This window comes from Protopterus annectens, chromosome 1.part1 (assembly GCF_019279795.1).
Source record: "Protopterus annectens isolate FY-2018-M chromosome 1.part1, PAN1.0, whole genome shotgun sequence".
Classification (NCBI taxonomy): Eukaryota; Metazoa; Chordata; order Ceratodontiformes; family Protopteridae; genus Protopterus; species Protopterus annectens.
In genome coordinates, this window is record NC_056726.1 from 132,852,976 (window position 1) to 132,878,157 (window position 25,182).

General features: G+C 36.8%; 1 protein-coding gene across 6 annotated transcripts in view; it reads left to right on the top strand.

Annotated features, from left to right (window-relative positions):
- PKIB (cAMP-dependent protein kinase inhibitor beta) overlaps positions 1–25,182 on the top strand; it is a 1,514,333-nt gene that overhangs the window by 1,289,688 nt on the left and 199,463 nt on the right. For all 6 annotated transcript variants that reach the window (XM_044073807.1, XM_044073780.1, XM_044073798.1 and 3 more), the window contains one exon: positions 10,176–10,350. In XM_044073807.1, the coding sequence (XP_043929742.1) occupies positions 10,203–10,350 (148 nt within the window). In that variant the 5' untranslated portion in view covers positions 10,176–10,202. The remainder of the gene's footprint in view (positions 1–10,175; positions 10,351–25,182) is intronic.

A 25,182-nucleotide genomic window follows, 5' to 3' on the forward strand; every position in this document is an offset into this window, starting at 1 on the left:
CCCTTGGCTTCTGCCTTCATGGCAGAGGAGAGAGCACTTTCCAAGGCTGCAGAGTGGATATCTCTACCCCTCTTGGCTCCACCCACTCTGCAACTGATAGCCTTAGGTCTTGATCCTGCACAGACTATTTAATTGGGACAGCCAGTTCATATGACTCTTGAGACAGTCCTCATTCAGGACTTCCCTCAGAATTCCAATTCCTCTCCAGATCTTCCCCTCACCGAGGCCTCTCAGAAGCATAATTGTAAGAGGAGAAAGACTGACTCCCGCCAAGAGTCCTTGATATAAGAAACATATTTCAGTGAAGGAGAGGAGTCCCCCAGTCACCCCTTGAGGACATCATATTCAGGGAGATCCTCAATTACAGCTTAGCTACTCCATGGATGGTTCCCCTGGCTGATTAAATGGTGGATTTAATCTCTTGCTGGGCATGGAAAGAACCAGACATCACAGAACCAATCCCTGAAATCCAGGCAAATATCTTATTGCCCCTAAAGACTGGTCTCACTGGACCAAAGGCCCTACAGTGGATGCCATGGTAGTGGCAGCAGCCACTAAGAAGGAGCTAGCAGAAGTAAACTTCTGTCTATCTCCTAACAGAGAATCCAGGACTTTGGACAGATTTGCAAAGCATGTTTATGCTTCAGCTACTTTTGCCTTAAGGTCACTGAATTACTTGGCACACATGAATAGGTTTCAGAGAGACATGACCAAGGAGCTTTCCAAGTCTGTTTCTGGGTACATGTCTGTGGAAAACAGGAAAACAGTGGATTCATAGCTGGCCACCCTTCAGTCCCTGTCAAACTCCTCCATTCATCTCATATCTAGTGCAACAGGATTTGATTCAAGGGCTACAAGAACAAGCATTGCAATAAGGAGGCATGTCTGGATGCACTTATGTAACTCTATAGAGCCCTTTGAGACATGTTTTAAAAATGACTCATTTGATGATTCGAACTTGTTCATTTCTCAGGTCAAAGACACACTCTCCATGAGTGAACAGGATTGGAAAACTCTCGCATAGGCATACAGTTCTCTATCCCACAGAAGACCTTCTCTAGAAATTAGAAGTAGGGTAAGAAACTGTGGTTAGGAAATCCCATGGACTTTCTACATATTCATCTGGAGATAGATCCCCTGAAGCAGAGAAGGATTATTCTAATGGTAGCCATTGCCCCTCTGCAAAGGAGGTCCACAGAATCAAGGCTTCAGGAGTCCTTTCTCTGAGAGGCATTTTCGACACTCCAGAACATTTTCTGGACTTCTGCACTCTTGAGGCAGTCAGGGGTGCTTGTCTTTGAACTCAGAAGAATGTCGATCACTAAAGATGTCTGGTTGTGGACAATAATTTCCAGAGGCTTTTTCATTACCTTTCTCTGTCAGCCCCTGGCAAAAGAAACTTCCCAACCTTCTCAAAGAAAACCAGCAGCATTAGAGGCAGAAAAGCTGCCGGACAAGTGAGTCACTCAGCAGGTCCCACCAAACCAGCAAGGGTTTAAAACTCATTCAAGATTCCTTTTAGTGCCAAAAAAGAACAGGGACGAAAGTCCAATTCTGGACATCAGTCATTTCAACCAATATATCAAACACACAAAGTTCCAGATGGTCATGGTACAGTCTAGCTTTCCTATTTTGAGTAAAGATAACAGGATGTGCTCAATAGACTCTCAGGATTCATATTACCACATCAAAATGGGCAGACACTCTAGGGGGTTTCTTCACTTCTGGCTGGGAGCCAGTCATTTCCAGTTCACAGCCCTGCCCTTTGGTCTCACCACAGCCCCCCCCCCCGGCTTTCACCAAATGCATGGGGCAGTGGTTGCAGCTCATCTCCAAATGCAAGAGTTCTGGATGTTCCCCTGTCTAGACAATTGGCTTCTTTACTGTTCCTACCAGATCTGTGCCGGTCCTGACCAGAAACTATTTGCTTCAGCTGTGTGCCACCTTTGGAATAACAGTGAACCAGAACAATTCTCAAGTCTCCCCAGTACAGGTTCTGGAGTTCATAGGAGCCCATTTGGACACAAGCACACAAATTGCAAGGTCAGAGTAGAACAAGTTACTCACTCTAAGAAGTCCCAACCCTTGACTTTTTCAGTCTGTTAAACAAGGATCTGCAGAAAACGTGTAACCTAGTGGATTTAGTCGTAACCACCTAATCAGGCACTGGACTACACAACATGGCAAATAACCAAAGAATTCAGTTCAGATACAGACTATAAACCATTTATTAAAAACTCAGAGTTTAGCACTTTCATCCAGAACACAAGGACTTTATCACAACACAATACAATGAAAATTTCCATTTATATAGATTACTTATTAAATATCATGCATAAAACACACACACACCACCTCTTAAAGTACCAACACCTAAAATGTGTTTATATTAGACAGCAAAATTCATATATATATTTAAATACAAAGGAATTGTTTAAAATTGTAACTGTTTAAATCTCCAAACACTATGTATTGAAATAATTTCATTAATACCAGGGTACTTTGCCGCATTCAGAAAAATTTGCCACTTTAATTCTAGAATTTCGAATTTAATTTTCTGAGGACCTCCCCTAAGGTCTAAGTGAAGACTACCTGACATCCAAAACTTAAAGACATGTCCTGGGAACTCCTGAATATGCTTACCCAAAGCACGTCTCTTATTGACATTGTTACTATTAATGTCATACGTATGTTCATATATGTTCCCTTACCATTCATTCAGTTTTTCCAACGTAAAAAAAAAAACAGGACAATCTTGATATAACACCACATAAACCAGCCCTTTTGAAGAACAATTATAATATGTTTTTTTGTTTTTCCATTCTTTATTCCTAGCCATAACAACATCACCCTCACAGATGTATTTGCATTGTGTGCAATTACCACACTTATATGTAACTTTCTTGTTCCCTCTAATTAGTGTAAATTCACTGAACATTTTTCCAGGAGATCCTTTAGGTTCATATCACTCCTATACATAATTTTTGGTTTAAGCCCAAAAATATCAAGTAACTCGTCAGCAATACAAATAACATTCCAGTTGTTGACTACAATTTTTTTCACTTCATTGGTGTGAACATTAAAAGTGGCGATAAGAGTTTTACATAAATGTTCTTTATCCTGTTTCTTATTAAAATAATTTATCTGATCCAGCAATGGGATACAAAAACCTTCATCTTTTTTTCCCAACTACTTCAGTATTTACTTGTTCCACTAATCTAGCAGGATAGCCCCTGGTCAAAAACATATTTTGTAACACTTTAATTATATCCAAGAATTTAAGGCACTCCGATACCAGTCTTGCTGCCCTTCCCATATGTCCCTTAATAATAGATCTTTTTTGATGGTAGGGATGACAGCTAGTACAATGAAGCATGGCATTAGAATAAGTGGTTTTCCTGAAAATGCTTGCACTAAAACACCAGTTGTTGCTATCTTTAGTTAACTTGGCATCCAAAAATAACAACTCAGCACTAGATTGAGAACAAGTGAAAGTTAAAAAACTAGTAGTGTTGTTAATGTATTGTACAAACTCATCTAAAAGCAACATATTCCCTGTCCAAAAATACATATATCATCCAGAAACCTATTGTACAGGTTTCAGTTGTCTTTGCATTTCAATTCCAGTACAAACTATTCCTCCCAATATGCTCTAAGTATATTGATGTAAATCAAGGCACAAATAACTTCCATGGCTAATGCATTTTTTTTGATAGTACAAGAACCCTTCAAAAATATATAACTGTTGTATAAAACCTGCTTTAATAGCAAAATCATTTTATTAATAACCTTGTTGTCTAAGGTTGTATGTTTAGTAAGGTATTCAGATACCCGATTAGTATGTGTATCATGGGGTATAACCGTGAACAAGACTTTGACATCCATGGTTGTTGTTGTTGTTGTTGTGTCTTTCGGCTTTTCCCGGTTAGATGTTGCCACAGCAGAACTCCATTCCGCTAATGATTGGCAGTAGATTTTCACGAACATCCATGGTTACAAATATCAAATCATCTTGATACAGGTAAGGACTAATCTGAGTAAGAAAGTCTCATGAATCCTTTAAAACTACTTCATTGTGTAGTAGGGTATCTTTCAACAGAAAAGCAAAATATTTTGCCTTGGGTTAGGTCTTAGAATTGGAAGCATTAACAATTGGTCTCAATAGGGGGATTGCTCAAATCTTTATGTATTTCTGGGATACCAAAATCCCTGGTATTGTGTATGTGGTATTGGATAACATCTTATTGATTTCATCAGTAATTAATTCATCCATTCTCTTGTCATATAAAAATTTATCAATCTTAGCATATGAAATATTGACTTCATTTAATGACATTTCCTGATATCTTTCAACATTTCATCCATTCTATTATGATAATCTACAGTAGTCATCACTACTAGTCCCCCTCCTTTACCTGGCTTCATTATTCAAATGGATTCATCTGTACAGATATTGTTAAGAATCTGTATTTCTTCTTTCTACATATTAAAGAAGCCTTGCCTTTTCTTACTTAAAATGTTTCTAAAATCCCTCTCACACATTTTCTCAAATATCTGGATGCTAGAATGTAAAGGGGGATAATAAGTGCTGGATTAATGAAAGCCATTTTTCTTCATAGAGTTAGCATTATGGCAGGTCTGTGTTGTCTGTCTATGTCCTTCCTGAATTCCTGCCCCTCCTTCCCCCTTTCCTTTTGATGAAAAGTTTTCTTTCTTTGGCTTCGGGCATAACTTTGTTTGTTGCCACTGGTACAGCATTACATACCCTAGCAGCTCCAGTGCAGATATTCTTTTGCTGTATCATGTAGTTTTATAGTAATACATGCTTGCAATTTATGTAATGGTTCTTGCAGGATTTGAGGGCAAACTTGATCTGAGGTAATGCTGAGGACAGGAGTGGATTATAGGCAAGGGGAGGAGTCTGAGCTACAGTTTCTGTGTCCAAAAAAAGTGGGCAAATTTGGGCCAGAGGTTGGATCCAAGACCCATCAATTGAGGAAGAATGGAAACAGACAACACAAATTTATCATAATGGTAAGTACATAACTTTCATTTAAAATAGAATTAGACCTGGCAAAAGAATCCATTTAGCAAATCTATTAACAGCACTGAAGTTGCCTGCATTGTCAGGCCAATGGCAAGGTAAAAAAAATCATCTTAAAAAATGTTTTATTCTTCCATGCTTCCTGTTGTGTATTCCATCTGAAGTACTTTTCCTTCTGCTTATACTGCATTCTTTTTTAATTTCAAATTTAAATGTTATATCAAATAAGGGACCGGAGCATATGTAGCAAAAATTGCAGCAGTCCCATGTTCTGTGCATGTGCGCACATGTGCATGAAAATACGTCTGCACAAAACAAGAAAGGATACCCCTGCTGAATCATTTTAGATCAAAGAGCCTTACAAAGGTAAGACAAAAGAACATTATTCCAATTTTCACTTTCTGCGTCCATCTCTTAAATATTTTATTCTGCTTAATACTTCATTTCTTTTTTTGTTTTAAGCTTCTGTTCTCTGCCAGTTAAAGAACAGTTACTTAAGTGGCTCAAACCGCAAGTGTCTCATGTTCTGTGTATGCATGCAATCTCATGTTCCATGTATGCATGCACATGCATGTGAAAGTACACATGCAAAGCACAAAACAGCCATCTCTGCAGAATCATTTCCAGAACATGGAAATTAATGCAATTGTGAGTTCCATTATAAATTGGAATTATTTTAAAAGATAAAACTTCTTTTTTAAGTGCCTCCAGTGTATAATAGTAATAATTACTACTGGGATGGTTCTGATTCTCTTCTAGCCACCCCCTGTCCTGATTACCCACACATGCTTTTGTTCTCACGGGCAAATATTCCCATTTATGGGGAAAACAGAATAACCAACATTGTTTTGTTTTCAGTAAAAATGTAACAATGATATTAAATGTGAAAGTATGAATTAACCCCCCAGTTCTGGGTGAAAACATTTAAAGCTAGCTTCCATGGATATAGTAATGGCAATGTCCATGGATTTGGCTAATAGGATCTTAATAATGAGGAGCTTTAATCAACTGAAAGTAAGGAGTGGCAGATTTGAACAGGTCATGGCATACTACCTGATGGGTGTATGCAACCTTATTGGCTCTATTCCCAGACAGAGTACAGACTTCAGATTTTGTTAGTGTATTTTCTAAAGGATTTGTCTGATGTTACAGTGGAAGGTCCTCCCTTGTTATTTTGATGGCTCATATGAGGTGAATATGTTAAAGAGTTTTCATAAGTATATTTGATAGTTGTACTCATAAATGATTTTAGTCTATGTATTACTAATGATGTCCCAAGACATATAAAATGTGAAGAGTCTAATATTCATTTTGTCTGAACTATTTTATAAAAGCATTCCTTAAAACCTTAACTAATACAGGACAGCATGAACAGCCACCTGTCATGGCTAAAATTTGTATTGTTGCTCTGGTCCTGCAAAATGAAGATGAGAGTTTTGAATGCCTGAGTGGTAAGTGTAAGTAATAAGGGAAGTTGTAAGTGTAACTAATAAGGGAAGCGGTTAAGTGTAAATACCATGAGAAGTGGTGAGTGTAAGTAAAAAGGGAAGTGTAAGTCTTAAGTAACAAGGGAAGTGATAAGTGTATGTAATAAGGGAAGTGGTACGTTTAAGTAATAAGGGAAGTGATAAGGGAAGTGGTAAGTGTTAAGTAACAAGGGAAGTGATAAGTGTATGTAATAAGGGAAGTGGTAAGTTTAAGTAATAAGGGAAGTGATAAGTGTAAGTAATAAGGGAAGTGGTAAGTGTTAAGTAACAAGGGAAGTGATAAGTGTAAGTAATAAGGGAAGTGGTAAGTTTAAGTAATAAGGGAAGTGATAAGTGTAAGTAATAAGGGAAGTGGTGAGTGTAAGTAATAAGGGAAGTGCTAAGTGTTAAGTAACAAGGGAAGTGGTAAGTGCAAGTAACAAGGGAAGTTATAAGTGTAAGTAATAAAGGAAGTGGTAAGTTTAAGTAATAAGGGAAGTGATAAGTGTAAGTAATAAGGGAAGTGGTAAGCGTTAAGTAACAAGGGAAGTAATAAGTGTAAGTAATAAGGGAAGTGGTAAGTTTAAGTAATAAGGGAAGTGCTAAGTGTAAGTAATAAGGGAAGTGGTAAGTGTTCAGTAACAAGGGAACTGGTGAGTGTAAGTAATAAGGGAAGTGGTAAGTAACAAGGGAAATGGTAAGTGTAAATAACATAGGAAGCAGTAAGTGTAAGTAATAAGGGAAGTGGTAAGTGTTAAGTAACAAGGGAAGCAGTAAGTGTAAATAATAAGGGAAGTGGTAAGTGTTAAGTAACAAGGGAAGTGATAAGTGTAAGTAATAAAGGAAGTGGTAAGTTTAAGTAATAAGGGAAGTGATAAGTGTAAGTAATAAGGGAAGTGGTAAGTGTTAAGTAACAAGGGAAGTAATAAGTGTAAGTAATAAGGGAAGTGGTAAGTTTAAGTAATAAGGGAAGTGCTAAGTGTAAGTAATAAGGGAAGTGGTAAGTGTTAAGTAACAAGGGAACTGGTGAGTGCAAGTAATAAGGGAAGTGGTAAGTGTTAAGTAACAAGGGAAGTAATAAGTGTAAGTAATAAGGGAAGTGGTAAGTTTAAGTAATAAGGGAAGTGCTAAGTGTAAGTAATAAGGGAAGTGGTAAGTGTTCAGTAACAAGGGAACTGGTGAGTGTAAGTAATAAGGGAAGTGGTAAGTAACAAGGGAAATGGTAAGTGTAAATAACATGGGAAGCAGTAAGTGTAAGTAACAAGGGAAGTGGTAAGTGTTAAGTAACAAGGGAAGCAGTAAGTGTAAATAATAAGGGAAGTGGTAAGTGTTAAGTAACAAGGGAAGCAAGTAACAAGGGAAGTGATAAGTGTAAGTAATAAGGGAAGTGGTAAGTTTAATTAATAAGGGAAGTGATAAGTGTAAATAATAAGGGAAGTGGTAAGTGTAAGTAATAAGGGAAGTGCTAAGTAACAAGGGAAGTGGTAAGTGTAAGTAACAAGGGAGAGAACAGGGAAGGGGATGTTCCCTGGGAGGTTCAGTAGTGGCTTAAAAAATGGCAAAGTATTGCTTTCTTTATTTCAAGGACCCAGGATCCAGATACAGGGGAAGTAAGTCCTCCCACCAGCCAGTGAAACTCCACAGATTATGGATAAGAGGGGAAATAGGTACATCCAGTATCACTGAAAAGGGGACTCTTGTTGAATTAGGTTGAAAACTCTACTTGGTGGTGAGAGACAGCTCATTATATATTTTTTCCATTTAGTCATGGTTACAGCTCACAGACAGTTTCAATCTGGAGTTGGGGGTTAATGTGGGGTGGTAGGTCTTTGCTCAGAGAATGGAGGTGAAGGGGATATTAATGGACTACAGGAGTTGGTCATGTCAAACTTGGGGGATGGTGTTTGGATTAGACTCCCTAGACTAGGAGGATACTGCAATATCAAACAATTGTGTAGCACCAGAGATGTACAACTGATTGCTCTCTTTCTATAACCATCTAATTAGATGGCAGAAATATTCAATTTTGGCCCTACATATATATAAATTGATTTTTTTTAGACAATGTCCATTTTTTTAGTGTAGTTATATAGTTCATGGCTTGGTGGTACTGTAAAGAAAAAAATTAAACTTGTAGTTAACAGCTGCCTCCTGTATGCCCCCCCCCCCCCCCCCGGCCGGCATCTCCTCCACCACCACCACCCATAACACCACATACTGTGTTAGGTAGTATTAGTTGTATAACAAGCAAGCAAGCTTAAGTTAGTGGGTAGTGCAAGTGAGGCAAAAATTGTGCAGAGGAAATAGGTTGACATGGCCTGCATTAGCAAAGATGTTTACTAAGTTGCCCACTAGATTTATACTTGAAAGAACTAAACGTTCTCCCTGGAACTGCACAATTCTTTCAAGAAATAGACGTGAAAACAAAACCACTGTCAGATCTGACTTTGCTCTGCTAATTACTAATCTGTTATGGACTAGCTGATACAAACTTCTTCCTTTTACTGCACAAATCATCCAATTCTTTTCTGATGCCATAGCAATAAAACAAAATGCATGAGAGAGTGCACAGTGCTACGAGTGTAATACGTCTGTATCATTTAGTGCTACAGCATCAAATGAAAATCACGTTACTCTGACAATTAAACATCTAGTGACAGGGTAGAAGTATAAATCTGGCAGGTCTAATCAATGTAGGGTGAAATGAACTTGATCCACAAATGATGCCAATAAGAAACTGTGTCAGAGAACCTTGACCATGAAGTGTTGCATATTCTTTATAAAACTGGTGTATTTTCTTTACATTGTTCTCATTTCTGCTGCCTGCCCCCTGCAGTGTCTTTCATTACTCAACACTGTAGCAGACAATGGCATGAACAAAGCATTTTCTGTTTACGGTGATCTTCTCAAATTAACTGCAAATTTTAATTTTCTAAACTGATGGATAAACCTGTATATTTATGCATGCATCTTTGATGTACAAGAATACTGAAAAATGTGGATGACATAGATGAAAATTTCTAATTATTTCTTGTAGAAATCATGCAGCCAACCCAAGTTCTGCAATACTGAGACTTGTCATTAGAAAAAAAAATTGCCTTGATAATTCAGCATATTTATGCTGGTTGTAACAAAATTTGCCAGTCTTGTACTATGTTGGTGACACAGGTTCAAGACTGAGTAAAGGTCTCTGTAAGTTAATGAGGCTAAACAGCAAGTGTGTATCTATTTTACTGTTCTCTCATGAGAGGAGTCTGACCTATGTCTTCCTGCACCTGTAAGCCTCAGCTAAGGTCAAGGGTACAGCACAAGGAAGCTAAAAAAGGTAGCAAAATATCTTTTTTCTTTGCAGATGGGTGCTGACTGTTCTTAAAAAAATGATTAATAATAATAATAAATGTAGATTTATCCTGGCCTCCTGCAGACACCTCACATATTTTGGGAGCATTTGGGTATGAGCAGCATAACAGATAACCTATAGGTGACACTGCAGTTCTATTGCAAAGTGTAAGATGGGTAATGCAGCCTCAGGAAAAGCAAAGAGGTCTTGTTAATCCTGCCTTGTGTATGTTAACCATATGTTTTTGTGTAGTGCTGAATAGTACTGATAATGGCAATGAATCCACATGCAACTATTTATATTGGCCTGACATTCATAACTGCAGATGTTGCTATGAAGAAAAGGATCAGAGATGACTGATGTGGAGCCCGTGGTAACAGATTTTGCCTCAACTGGCAGGACAGGTCGCAGAAATGCACTGCCAGACATCCTTGGATCACCAGCTGGTGCTGGAACATCAGAGCTACCCCACAAATTCTCAGAGCTTTCAGTGACTGCAGGTGATTTTCTTTTAATTATTACTTTGGTCACATTATGTCCTTAGCCTTTTTAATGCTGTTATCTGTCATATTTCATATATTAAGTGCAGCACCTATTTCAGCTCACAAAAGCTCAGTGTACTAAAGAAAGTAACAATGTTTCACACTGCATGACTGTTGAAGTAAAATATACAAAAGTTTAAGATACGTTGTAATCCAAGATATTACAAGCATCAGTATACTTGATTCCAATGTGTTTTGAATAGATGTGTCGAGTGAGATCACGTCATACAGACCAGCCTCACATCTCATAACTTTCATTTTGCTCAAGAAAGCTAAAGGGTATGTTATTAACCACTAATAACAATAAGGTGGAAGAAAGTCTTAATGTAAGTTTACATCATCATTATGTGCTAAACTAACTATGCAGGAAGCAACGAATCAAGATATGCTACAGCACATCACCTACTTAGATTCATTTTCCATTACCGTCACTGGTGGAAGAGTGCTGTACTTATGAGTGTGCCATCCTTTGGAAGATACATTAAACCAGAGCAGGTGGTAGCACATGAGAATGTTATACATCCCGCAGCAAATTATTAAAATGAAACATATTTACAATCACAGTTTCTCTTATGTTCATATTTACTTATATCTATATTACATTTTTTGTATAATTGACTGTCTTTTTTATGTTTTTCAACTGCTACTCTTTTTTGCCATAACCAAAACTGTATTTTTAAAATACTTCCAATATCACCTTTTTGTTATATAACAGGTTTTGATGTCTTTCTTTTAAAAAAAAATCATGGCATTATCAATATTTTATTGATCCTTATTCATTCCCTGAATCATTAAATCCAAATAATATCATACAATGTTTATATTTTAAAACATTCATTTTTTAAAATATTAATGCAGTTTTTTACCAAAATAATCTATCAAAAATTTACATTCAACAAAAAGTGCCTTGGGGTTTACAGAATTCCTCTCCTCCTGTACTAACTGCATAATGCAGGTTGGTCAATGACTGCAATGTTGAGAAATTCTAATTCAGGGACATGCTATATAACTGAAATGAAAATGTCCTCATTAGTGGCTCATTACAATGTCTCTGAAACAAAGACTACACTCAGACCTGACCTTGTAAGTGTTCTTTTTTATACACTGCACTAGCAAAGGCATCCCTCTGCATGCACATTCAGACACCTCCACACACACACACACACACACACACACGCACACGCACACGCACACGCACGCACACACACACACACACACACACACACACACACACACACACACACACACACACACACTCACGCACACACCCACAAACACATATCCAGTCATCCAGAAACAGACCCCCACAGTCATTCATACTCATGGAACCAGTTACCCATTAATCCCCACGTATGCTGCAGTACACAGACACACATCCAGACTCGCACTCCCCTATCTAACCCTCTAGTGCAACCTCCCAGACAAACACACACACACACACACACACACACACACACACACACACACACACACACACACACACACAAACACACACACACATTCATGTAGCCGCATTCTTGCCCGTACAGACATACAAACACAGGTCCACACACACATATTCCTCCCAGACTGCCACACACAAACACTGGGTGACAAGTCAGTCTGTGAATCAGAAATGATTCAAAGACTGTGGTATCCCTCCTTGATCAGGCTTTCACAATGTGATAAGCCTTTCCTAATCCTAGGTATGAATCATTGCTTCTTCCTCCCCACATGCTTATTCTTCTTTACATTTTTACTTCATGGTGGCTCTTATTGTTGATTTTTGTAACAGTATCTGCCATAAAATTCTCCTGACTCACTCAGTTGCTTAAATTTTCCATTCCTTTACCTATCCTTCTTTCTTCTCTATCCAAGTGCTCCCAGTCCTCAATATAATAACATATTTCAGTAATATTCTCAATGTCAAACCTTCAGCTTGAAATTTCCATTAAAATAATGTGCATAAATTAAATATACATAATTTCTTTCAACTATTTTTCCATTTTCCCTGTAATAATTTTCCAAACATTTATACTTCTTGTAAATAATTTTCCTATTAAACAATCCCTGTAAATAAAAACTATCTTCAGTATATATGTAAAGTCATGTCAAATGCATGCAGAATGCAACATAAACCTGCCAGCCTTTTATTTCATTTAATTTCATTGTAGACAATACACCTTTAATTAGGTTAATTATATTACCACATAAAATTAAAAATAATCTGTACCATCTTTTTTGAAATCACCACTGGTAATACATATACATCTCCCAAACAGCTATACTCCAAAATGTTCCATTTATTAAATGCATTTTTTGGAATACTTTCCACATGTGAATTACATTTATTTTGACATTTTTCCTCTCATAATTATTTTACATATTGTTGTTTTTCATACTCTTTTTCCAGTTCTTAAATCATTGTTTTATCAGAATGAATATGTCCCATGATATTCTTTTCTCCTAATCCTATATTTTACTTCTATTTAATCATAAAACTATATTCTCCATAGTAATCTGCATCTCTATAATTTGCTTTATCTAGATGTCATTATCTTTATTAAAACTAATGGTCTGCATATGCCAATACCACTGATAATCTTATAATTTCTGATAATTCCCAAATTCCTTTTTGAAATTCACTTTATTTTTTTTCTTTAGCAGCTTTATCTTCATAGGTTCATAGGTAGGTACAAGGCTATCGGCCCAAGGGCCTAAGTAAGCCTAGTCAACAAGGTTCCCTGGCTTACGCCACCCAAGAAAGTTATTTTCCTGTGCCCCTGTTGAGCAGAGCCACAGACGTGATCCCTGGGGTGTATTTCCTATTTCTCATCCACTCATCAAGATTTTTCTTGAAGAGTGTTAATGAGGAACTTTGCATGACATAGATGGGTAGCTTATTCCAGAGTATGGGAAGTCTCTGGGACAGGAATCTATCCCTCCAGCATGTCCTGTTTATTGTGGTGACAAGGTTTAGGTCCCTAGAGCATGTAGCTCAGAGGGATTGGGATTTCTTTAGGTGTAGTATGTCCAACAGCTCTGGGTTTGACATAGCTTTATATGTTAGGCAGAGATCACCTCAGAGTAGACAATATTCTACAGAGTAAAGCTGGAGTTTTTTGAGACGGTCAGTGTAGGGCATCTGTTTGAGGCCAGTAATCCCCTTTATGAGGTACTTATGTGGCCTTTCCAGCTGCTGCAGATGTCTTGTGAAGTACATTCCAAAAGGGGCATTGTACTCTATAATGGGTCTAATGAGTGATGAGTAGAGGGGAACAATGACCTCTTTTTTCCTGGATGAGAAACCTTTTGTGATGAGGTGTGCCACGTAGAAGGATTTCCTGACTACTGTGGCGATGTGATTATCAAAGGAGAAACTACTGTCCACCTGGGTCCCAAGGTCTCTTATCACACATTCGGCATTAAGTAGACTGCAGCAGTTGTGGTAGTTCATGCGTACAGAGTTTTTACCAAAGAGGATGACAACGCACTTTTTGGCATTGAGCTTGAGGCCATGACTCTGACACCAGGCATCTGTCTCAGTGAGGCCCTTCTGTAGGATGTCCACTTATTTGGGGACTCAGCTATGGCTCCTAGTTTGTGGTCATCTATGAACTTCATTAGCCAAAGGTCTTCTGTATTAGCCTGTACTTCAGAGAAGTAGATACCAAACAGAAGAGGTCCCAGGACTGAACCCTGTGGTACTCCACTTGTCATTGGTCTGAAGTCAGATTTGGAGTCTGCAACTTTTACAGTGTGGGTTCTGTCAGTGAGCCAGTTGGTAATCCATCTTGTGACGTAGGGATTTATACCTAGTTTAGTGAGTTTAGCTATAATTCCAGAATGGGGGATGGTATCGAAAGCCTTGGCGAGGTCAAAATAGGCTGTGTGAACCACCTTACCCTCATCTACGGCTTTGGTGACTTCCTCAAAGAAGTCAATCAGGTTCAGGAGGCATGATCTGCCTTTCACAAACCTGATCTGGGTGGGGTCCAGAGTTTGGAGGTTACCAGTGTCTTTGTTTATGAGTTCCATGATGATACGTTCCATGGCCTTACAGACCAGGCTCATCAGGCTAATAGAGCAATAGTTCCCGGGATCAGTGGTGGCTCCCCCTTTGTGGAGTGGGATAACTGTTGCTGTGTGCCATTTTGTGAGCACAAAGCCTGATGTGAGACTATGATTGAACATGGTGCTTAGGTGGGGAGCCAGTTCATTCTGAAGTTCATGTAAAACGCAGCCAGGGATGTTGTCCGGTCCCATGGATGCTGTGTTTTTGGTTTTAGAGAGTTCAGCTTTTACCTGCATAGTTGTGATTACTGGGACCCTGCATTCTTCCTGTATAGATATGGGATCTTTAGGGGGTGAGAGGGAGGTAAAGTTAGCACTGAACCTATCTGACAGGAAGTTGGCAATATCAGTTGGTTCTGTAATTTTCATGCCATTGTGCTGTAAATCAGAGCAGATCTGGGTGTTGCCATTGAGATTCTTGACATAGCTATAGAATGCTTTGTGGTTGTCCCTAGAATCTGTGGCAATTTTGTTTTGTAGCTAGCTTTGGAGGATCTTATAAGGGATCTCAGCTTCTTACTGAGGCTGACCAGGAAACTCCTCCACTCATGGGCTTTTACTCTCTTTTGCAACAGTTTCTTCCTTCTGTTGTAGAGTTTGTTTATGGCAGGGAGCCATCAGATTGGCTTCCTTTTTTTGGAGAATAGTGTCTTGGTTCTGTTTGGGATAGCATGATCCATGCACTTGTGTAAGTGCTTATAGAGTGTATCTGTGTAGGATTCAGCAGTCGCAACTGTATTGTCCCTCTGCATGGGTGTCATGAAGTTTGTCACTTCTGTCTTAAGAAGCATGATGTTGGCTTTGGAGAAATTTTTTACCATGGTTTCCTTGATGAGGAGTGTGGGGGTGGGGGCGGGATGTGGATATCTAGGGTGATTAGCTTATGGTCAACACTGACCAATGAGGAGTTGACTTCAGTTGTGGAACACCGGTCACTCATGTTGGTAATGACTAGGTCTAAGATATTGTTGCCCCTAGTGGGGGTGTGGATAAGTTGATCCAGAGCATTGGAATTTATGAATTCCAGAAAGCATTGAGCAAAGGAGTTGGTGTATGAGTAGTTTTGCCAATTAATGGTGGGGTAGTTGAAATTGCCCATTATTAGGGTGTTTGTTTGAGCCCTAATAATTTCCAGTATATCAAGAAAAGAGGAGTGGAAATCCAGGGGCATGGTGGGGGATCTGTAGCAAGCTACTATTGCAGTTTTGCCCAGAGTTAGTTGCACTTGCATAACCTCGGATACATTATGCTGAGCAACTAGCCTGGAGGTGTGGATATCCTTAATGAATATAGACACACCTCCACTTTGATGTTCCGATCCAGGTTAGGTGGCCAAAAAGTGTGGTATGAGTTATAGCCTGGTAATGCAGGGATGCTCTCTGGAGCCTTGAACCAGGTCTCAGTCACTGCACAGATATCAATGTTCTCCATTTTAAGGAGTGCCTCGAGAGAGTTTATTTTGTGATTTAGACTTCTAACATTGAGTAGCTTCACCTTCAGTTTTTGCTTGCCTTTTTGTTATGGTGGTGAATTTGTCATTTGAACCTTCCCTAAAAGTCACTATAGGGGCAGCAAGAGCCTTAGCCAGTATCCGGTATCCCAGGGGTGACAGGTGCAAGCCATCTCTGGCAAAGCATCGTGGTCTGTCGACCATGTCGTCCCAGGCAGACAGATACTGGATCCCCTTAGAATGACCTTTAATCAAAAAGTTACTTTACTCAAATGGTATCCATGATAAAAAAATCCCTTACCAATTTCTTCAAGCAACCGTTAACCATAATCTGAATTTATGAATTGTTATATAGTGTTGCTAACAAATGTATTACTTTTAAAACAATAAGGTTTTTATGCATTCCATGCATGCTTAGGACAAACATTGTCATATGCTTTCACTATATCACATGCTTCTGTTCTGCCTCTCTTCCCTACTGTCAGAATCCTAAGCGCTATAGAATTAACATAAGTTATTTTGCCTCTTTACCCTTTTTTGCATACAAAAAGTGAATGTATTTTGTCATTCTTCCTTTATTACTTCCATCATTAATTTATAGTTATATTAATTAAGACAGTAGAGTGGCTATTTGCAACAACTTACTTTGACCCCTTCTTTCACAAAACTTTATTTTACAGATCTGCATTTCACATATCCCTTCACCCAGCCATTCATTTTATCATCATCATATTCATTAACAACCCCCTTTTCCCAATTTTTCTACACAGAGCCAGGATGTTATATCAGCTGTCACTAACAGCACACTTACAGGTTGTTGTTGCATTAGTGGACAAGTGGCTTTAGTTTGAAAATGTAACACTGTGGTACATTTTATCACAATCTGCTGTATTGTGCAAGTTGTTGGAGTGCTTTCATAGGTTTTTTTGCCCTTTACTCCACTGTGATGCAACCAAAGAATTGGTGTATAAAATTTTGGGAGGTAGTGGAAGCACAGCCTCGCAAATATGGGTGCACTCTCCCACCTTCTTCAATAATCATGCCTGACTGTCAAAGGTCATCCTTCACACAATCAAGTCATCTATTTCCTGGACATCCTTCTTTCTTCTTGCTTTCGTCCTGTCTCTCCCAAATCTTCTTCACCCAGTCATCTTCTGCTTTCCTACACATGTACCCAAAGGACCATAATCTTTTGTCTTAGACCTTCTCTGCAACTGGAGCTACTGTTGCTCTAATATTGTAAATTAAAATAAAACAAAGAACAGTAGAGGTGAGCAAAACCAATAGGTGGCACCCAAAACAACAAAAATCCAAGAAACCATGACTGGAACCATGCAGAGGTATAATATCTATACCACATATAGTCAGTATCACTGTAAAAAGTGATTTAATGTTATGTCAGCAATAATAACAACAACAAAAAAAATCAACATTTTCACTAGCTGCATACCATCTTGACAAAACTTCAAAGAAATGTTTCTTGTCCAGGATTAATGAGTCTCATGGATAGATTAGAAAGGTATCTAATAATAATTTGCTCAAACAAACCTTTTCACATTTGAAATTATATTAATATCATATTTAAAAATATTTTTATATGCAGTCTGATCTAAAAGTAAACTATTTATTTCATGCAAATAAGCATGCTTATCCATAATAAAAATACCACCACCTTTGTTTGCAGATTTGATCTCAATATCATATTTATTTTAAGTTGCCTTAGAGCTTCACTTTCTGCCAAAGTTAGTTTATAAAAACATTTCTTCCCACAGAGCTTACCTATTATATACGTATTATACAAATCATTTTCACATTTCTTAAGAAACACTTCTACTAAGGGATAATTGGCCAGAATAAAAAGTACTAGGTTTCTTAAACAATTCCTGTAAAACCTGTTTTTTAAACATAATTTTCAGCGTCAAATCCCTACTAAAAAGTCCAATGTCCTTAATAAAATCATGAATGTCTGCATTTGCAAATGGTATAATTGTAAGCCCTTTATTTAAAACATTTAATTATTCTTGAGATAGTTCAACAGAAGAAATGTTGCAAACCAAATTTACTTCTTTTATACTGTAAGTAGTCATCTTTGCATCAGTTGAATTCCAATTCTGTCTCCTCCACAGAAGACTATGGATTGTCGACCTCGACTGATAGGTCAATATCTCCATAACTGAATATTTACATTCTCCTATAAAGGAAAATCATCACAGTTCAAATTTTCTTTGATTTGACGTTACCAAATTCTCAGGAGCAACACTTTCTTGTGTTGCCCCAAGTGAAGCAGCAGCAGAAGTGGTGTTGTATTGTATTGCATCATTCTGGTGGTTAAAAGAAGTATTAGATCTTAAAGTAACAGCATGTTCTATTAGCCAGGAAAATATTATTGTTCTGGAAATCATTGGTATTACATTTATGTAGCTTAGTAGCTTTCAAATGATTCTCAGACAGGGCTACCTGTCCAATATTTTATTATAATTCTTTAAAACTGTTTCAACCAAAACATTTTTCTTGACATTACTGTCTTTGCTCTAAATCAGCTCAAACAATTCTGACTTCAAAGGTCCAAAGTGTTCATTCATCAGTCTCATATAATTTTTACTAAGTTGTAAATTTAATTTATGCCACTTCTTCAATAGCTCAGGATGCATGTTGCTGTAAGTAGACATTTTTAATATGCATAGACCACATGGGATAAAGTGTAGATTCAAATAAGCATCATTGCTAAATACTGCCATTGAAGATGTTTATATTTCATAATATTAATTTCTAACTCTGTAAAGTCTTTCAGTAAAGTTTGTGATGACACCTGTTCTGCAGAATGATTCTTTTATACAAATTGTGAGGCATTACACAGAGGCAAGAGAGGGTTACCTTGTATATGAACCTTGCAGATGCATTTCATTCAGTAAACACAGATGACAGTATAATCTAATTTGCTGTGTCTCATGTGCTGAACACAACAACAATCAAACAAAAAACAGTAGAAGTGAGCAAATCCAATAGGTGGCAACCAAAACAACAAAAATCCAACAAACCTCTAGTGGAACCATGCAGACAGAAACCTTTTATAGAAAAAATGACAAGTGTTTCCTCATTACAAACAACACTTTCTCAAGCTGTATAAAACAGATCACTATAATAACTGTTTATAAAAGCCTACTAAGCAATCACAAGACCTAGACAGCAGACCACTTCAAAGAGTTAATTTCCTCATAACTATTTTTGGTTTAAAGCTATAATTCTTATTAAAAATAGGTACAGAAAAACATTTAGTTCTGTGATCCAATCATATTCACAACTTACAGTAGCATTTTTAATATTTTCTCCTCTAAAGGTTTCAGACTGTAGTTGGAATGCCACAAATTTAAAAGTATTTTTACAACCTGCAACAGAAACACATTTAAATATAGTATTAGCTGAGCTTTTTTTCTGTATATCATATATGCTCATATATTCATTCTTTAAATTGTCTGTTGGTTTTGCCTACATAAACATTGCACATCCATTGCATATTGCAACATAAACTCAATGTCTAGCATTACAATTAGCAAAAACAGAAACACAGAGCATCTTCATGTAGTTGGATGTTTAAATACATTTGTGCTTTTACATATATTTACAATAATTGTAGTTGTTGCATGTTGCCTAAAGAAATCCCAATCCCCCCATGTCACATGCTCCAGAGATCACAACCTCACTATCACAATCAACAGAACATGCTGGAGGGACAGGTTCATCTCCCAAAGACTGCCCATACTCTGTAATAAGCTTCCCATTCATGTCAAGCAGTGTACCTCACTGACCCTCTTCAAGAGAAATCTCCACGAGTGGATGGGTAACTGAAAGTTCACCCCAGGGATCAATCCAGTTGCCCTACTGGATAGAGGCACTGTGAACTAACATCAAGTGGCACGGTGCCAGGGAAATTTTTTTGTCTAAGCTCGTAAAGGCTCCAGGGCCATTAGCCCAGTACACACCTATGAACCTATGAACCTGTGTGAAATTCCTTATTATATCCGATTTAGACAAAATTTTATATTTAAACTTAGGACAAAGTTGTCCTAAATTCAACATATTTTTAAAAGCAAAAGATGATCTGTCTCCTACTGTGCTTCTGATAGCACTATTGGTTACCAACATTTGTTAATTATTCCTAATAATATCACAAACTATGCTAATATTCCTAGCATATGTAAGTGGAAACACTTTACATTTTTATAAGCAGTTACTTCATTGTTTCCAACATTTAAGGAAGAACTGGCAGAGAGGCAAACATTTCTAAAGTATGGTCTTGCTTGATTATTCCTAGCCTTTTTAACCTCTTCAATAACTTTTGTAAATTCAGAATCATGGTGGTTCTTATGCACAAATTCTTCTTTTAAAACTCAAAGTACATCAGACATTCTCTCATCATTGACAGTTAAATCAGAGTTTCTAAGCATTTAACCTTTCATAATATTTTTATAGACAAAACTTGGCTGCATACTATCTAGAAAGAAATAAGTTCTTCTTAACATCCTTTAGAAATATCACAGTCTCAATAGTACCTAATGTGTCCCTGTAATAGTAATGTCTAAAAGTTAAGATTTTGAGAATAGAAGGAATAGTAAAATTCTAAAAAATCTGTGGTACAATGTAAATATTGTATAACATTTGATAACATTATATTATCCCCTTTCCATATAAAAAAGACATTGCCAACAAACTTGCAGTAACATTTGATCATACTGACATGTTTATGACCTGTTAGGAATAGTATATCTTTCCAACTGAGCTAAGACAGTATTTGTCTAAGAACTTACATATGTAGTCCCCATTGTAACAACAGTTGCTTGAAGAAAAAATAATTTTAAGATCATAACATTATTTTCTAATATAAGCTCCAATAACAAAATTTATTAAATTAATAAGCATATTTGTCAAATCACTATCCTGAGACATAAAGCTGCTTATGTTCTCTGTACCATTGTAAAATGATATTTAATATTACGCCAGAAGTGATAAATAAAAAATCATATATTTTCACTAATTAGATACCATTTCGATAAAACTTCCAAGAAATACTTCATGTCTCTTAAAATAGTAGGAACATTATCTATCATGGGACGTAGCTATTTCTCAAAATAAATTGAAAGAGGTTCAGTGACTCAACCTGAACCAGAAACAATGGTTCTCATGCGTGGATTAGAAAGGCATTTATGCATCTTAGGTATGTAATCAGTACAATGGGATGTGATACACAGAAATATTCAAATAACTGTTGACTAAGTAATTTGCTCAAATAAAAGTTTTCACTTTTGAAATGATATTATTAATATCATATTTAAAAATCTTTTTTATATGCAGTCTGATCTAAAAGTTAACTATTCCTTTCATGCAAATAAGCATGCATATCTGTAATAATGCCACCACCTTGGTCTTCAGATTTGGTCTCAATATCTTTATTTATATCAAGTTGTGTTACAGCCTCACTTTCTGGCAAAGTTAGATTATAAAAACTATTTCTTCCCACAAAGCTTACCTTCTCTAAAGATACTATACAAATTATTTTCACATTTCTTAAGAAATGTTTCTACAATAGGATAATTGACTGGAATAAAAATACTAGGTTTCTTAAACAATTCACATAAAACCAGGTTTTTAATGTCATTTTCAGCATCAACTTCCTACTAAAAAGTCTAATATCTGTAAAAAAAAAACTTATGTATATCTGCATTTGCAGATGGTATAAATGTAAACCCTTTATTTAACATTTAATTGTTCTTGAGATAGTTCAACAGAAGAAATGCTATAAAGCAAATTTACTTGTCATTATAAACCAGATCTACTTGTTTCTTGTCATACTATGAATAATCATCCTTGCATTGGATGTATTCCATTTCTGTCTTCCTCCCCGGCAGCATCTGCAATGCTAATCTTGACTGGTATGGTCATTGTCTCCACAATTTAATATTTATCATGAAAACCATCATGGCTCAAGCTTTCTTGATAAGAAGTTACAAAATTCTCACGAGCTGCATTCTTTTGCGTTACTCCAACCCATTATATCATGCACATTTGCAAGAGAATGTTGCATGAAATTAATTGTTTATTTTAGAACAAACTACATATAAAAAGATTTTTAGATATAAATTACTATTATTTCAAAAGTGAAAACTTTTAAGACTCATTCATTAGCAAATTACTTAGTCAAGAGATATCTGAATATTTCCATGAATCCTACATTGTTGCTATTATATTTGGAACTACCTAGAATACATAAATCCCTTTCTAATCCATGTATCAGACCCATTGTTTCTGGTTTAGTTTGGGCCACTGAACCACTTTCAACTGATACTGATTAACAGCCGCATCCCTTGAAAAATATTGTTTCCACTATTTTAACAAGCTTTTTTTGGAAGTTTTATCCAGATGGGATGCCACTAGTGTAAATTGTGATGTTTTTATTTGTCACTACTGACATTAAATCACTTTTTACAGCAATATTGAATACATATGGTATAGAGAACATGCAACTTAATGTGTAGTAATAGTGATTTGACAAATGTGCATATTGATTCAACATGTTTCTTATTGGAAATTATATCAGAAAATAATGCTAAGCTCTTTAAGAATGAGTTTTTCTCTCAAACAACTGGTTTTGCAATGGGGACTGCATGTGCCAATTTCTAAGCAAATATGGCCTTAGCTGATTGGGAACAAATGTTCCAATTCCTAAGCAAATATGGTCTTAGCTGATTGGGAACAAATGTTAGTCCTAAAAGGTTAAGAATATGTCAGTATGATTAAGTGTTGTTTTAGGTTTGTTGACTATGTCTTTTTTATATGGAAAGGGGATGATATAATGTTATCAAATTGTATACAATATTTACATAGTATCACAGAGTTTTTTAAATTTTCCTATCCCCCTTTCTCAAAGTATTAATTTTTTGGACATTACTATTACCAGAAACAACTTCAGTATCACAGAGACTGAGACATTTAGAAAGGATGTTAAGAAGAACACACTTCTTGGTACAGATAGTATGCATCTAAGTTTTGTCTGTTAGAATGCTATGAAAGGTCAAATGCTTAGAACCTCTTGTTTATCTAGCAGTGAAGAGAATCTGTGTGATGCAGTTCAAATTTTGAAAGAGGACTTTATGCATAGGGACTACCATAATTCTCAACTTACAAAGGTCATTGAAGAGGTTAAGAAGGCTAGGAATAATCACGTAAAACCATAATTTAGAGATGTTTGTCACTCTGCCAGTTCTTCCTTAAATGTTGGAAATAATAACATAACTGCTTATAAAATGTAAAGGGTAATAAGTTAGTCTTTCCACTTACGTATGCGAGGAATGTCAGTGCACTTTGTGATTGTTCAGTAGGTTTTTATATAGAGTTGCTTTAGAGATGTGTTTTATACAACTCGAGAAAGTGCTGTTTGTAACACAAAAATGCTTGTTGCTTTTTTCTATTAAAGGTTTACTTCTGCATGGTCCCAGTCATGGTTTGCTGGATTTTTATTTGCCCTGATGTTATGATTTATTTATCCATCCCATAGTGTGCATCCTATTTCCCATTTGAGGCAGTTCATCTCCATCACCTCTAGCTTCCTCAACTGTTTGCCTTCACTACCCAGGATTCTATATCATACAGAAGAGCCTTACTTTACTTACCTTACTTTTCAGCTTCTTTGTCATTTTTCTGTAACATACTACAACTGCTACATTGTGCCATTTGGCTGCAGCCCTCTGATTTCAGCTAAAACATCCTCATTCAGGCTTATCTTTCACTCAACCATCCAACCCAGAATTACCTTTTAACCTGTTTCACTACTTTCTCTTCCATCTCAATTTTCAGCTTTTTCTGATTTCACCAGTCTGTCCTCTCCAGACTGTTTTCTAATGCAATCCACCACCAGCATGAACATCAGTAGGTCCCCAGCTTAACTGTTCATACTTGTGTCATTGGGCCCTTTTACATAGCCTGTAACAGTTTTACTATTCATTTAATGCCCAATAAGACTTCCCACTGGCACAGCTATAGAGTTGAGATCTCAGCTGAGTGGCCAAGCCAAGACTTCCAGTATCCTCTCTGCCCAATCAGTGCTTCATTTCCCTGCCCAAGTAGCTGACTAGCTGACAGACACACACTCTTTGAGGTTTGATTTACAGACACACACACACACACACACACACACACACACACACACACACACACACACACACACACACACACACACACACACACACACACACACCTGGGAAAAGCTGGCCCTTAACAAAGGGTGCCCAATCTTACTGTATAATAGTATTGTTAATTATAAATGGTAGTTTGAGTAAGAGCAAAGCTATTAGGAGTGGCCCACACAGTTTCACCAAATAAATATGCAGGTACTCTCACAACATTAATTTCTCTAGACAGATCAGCCACAATGAAAGGTTTAAAAATATTTAATAATAAATAATAATTGACCAAGATAATACTAAATATATATTCACCATGACATCAGAGTTCAAAATCACAGAAAATATTTAAAACAACATTGCAGGACAGTCTCAAATAAATAAAGAAAAATATCTAACGTAAGCTTTGCTATACTCCTGGGTATATCTAAGAGAGTTACTGCAACCTAAAAACATACTTACAGGGCAAGGCAGATGTTGTGGTGAATGGTTCTTGTCAGGTCCAAGACAGAATACCGAATGCCCTTTCTCATTAAGAAACTCCTCAAATTAATATCTCAAATATTACTACTAGGATAGCTTGCAAAATGACATCATTTCTTGTCATCTGACTCTATCTCAGGTGAAACCCCCACTGCTATAAGCTGACAGTATTTATCATCTACCTGTGAAAATACATAGACTTCAGATCTTTGGCAGATGCTGGAAGTCATAAAACAATTACATTCCTTCACATTTCAGGACTAGTAATTGTTTCACCCTAGAGACAATACAGAAAGCCCCCTAGTTTTAGACATTGTGTCTCCTTGCTGTATTGAAACTGAGAGATACCATTGTTTATGGCATAGCCATGAAGTAATTTAATTTCACTTATTTTTCTGAAGTTAACCTACTGTATTCCAGTTTCTACTGTTAAAATATATACATTTAAAAAGTTACAATAGTGCATGTACATTTCTGCTCTTTTCCAGCAGGGCACATTGTGGTTACATTTTAAGCACAATCACTTTATAAAATACCTTTTTTTTAACACACATATCTGTACAAACCAGTTTGATATACATATGACATACAGCTCTAATACATTTGTAACAGAAGTATCTTATATAGATC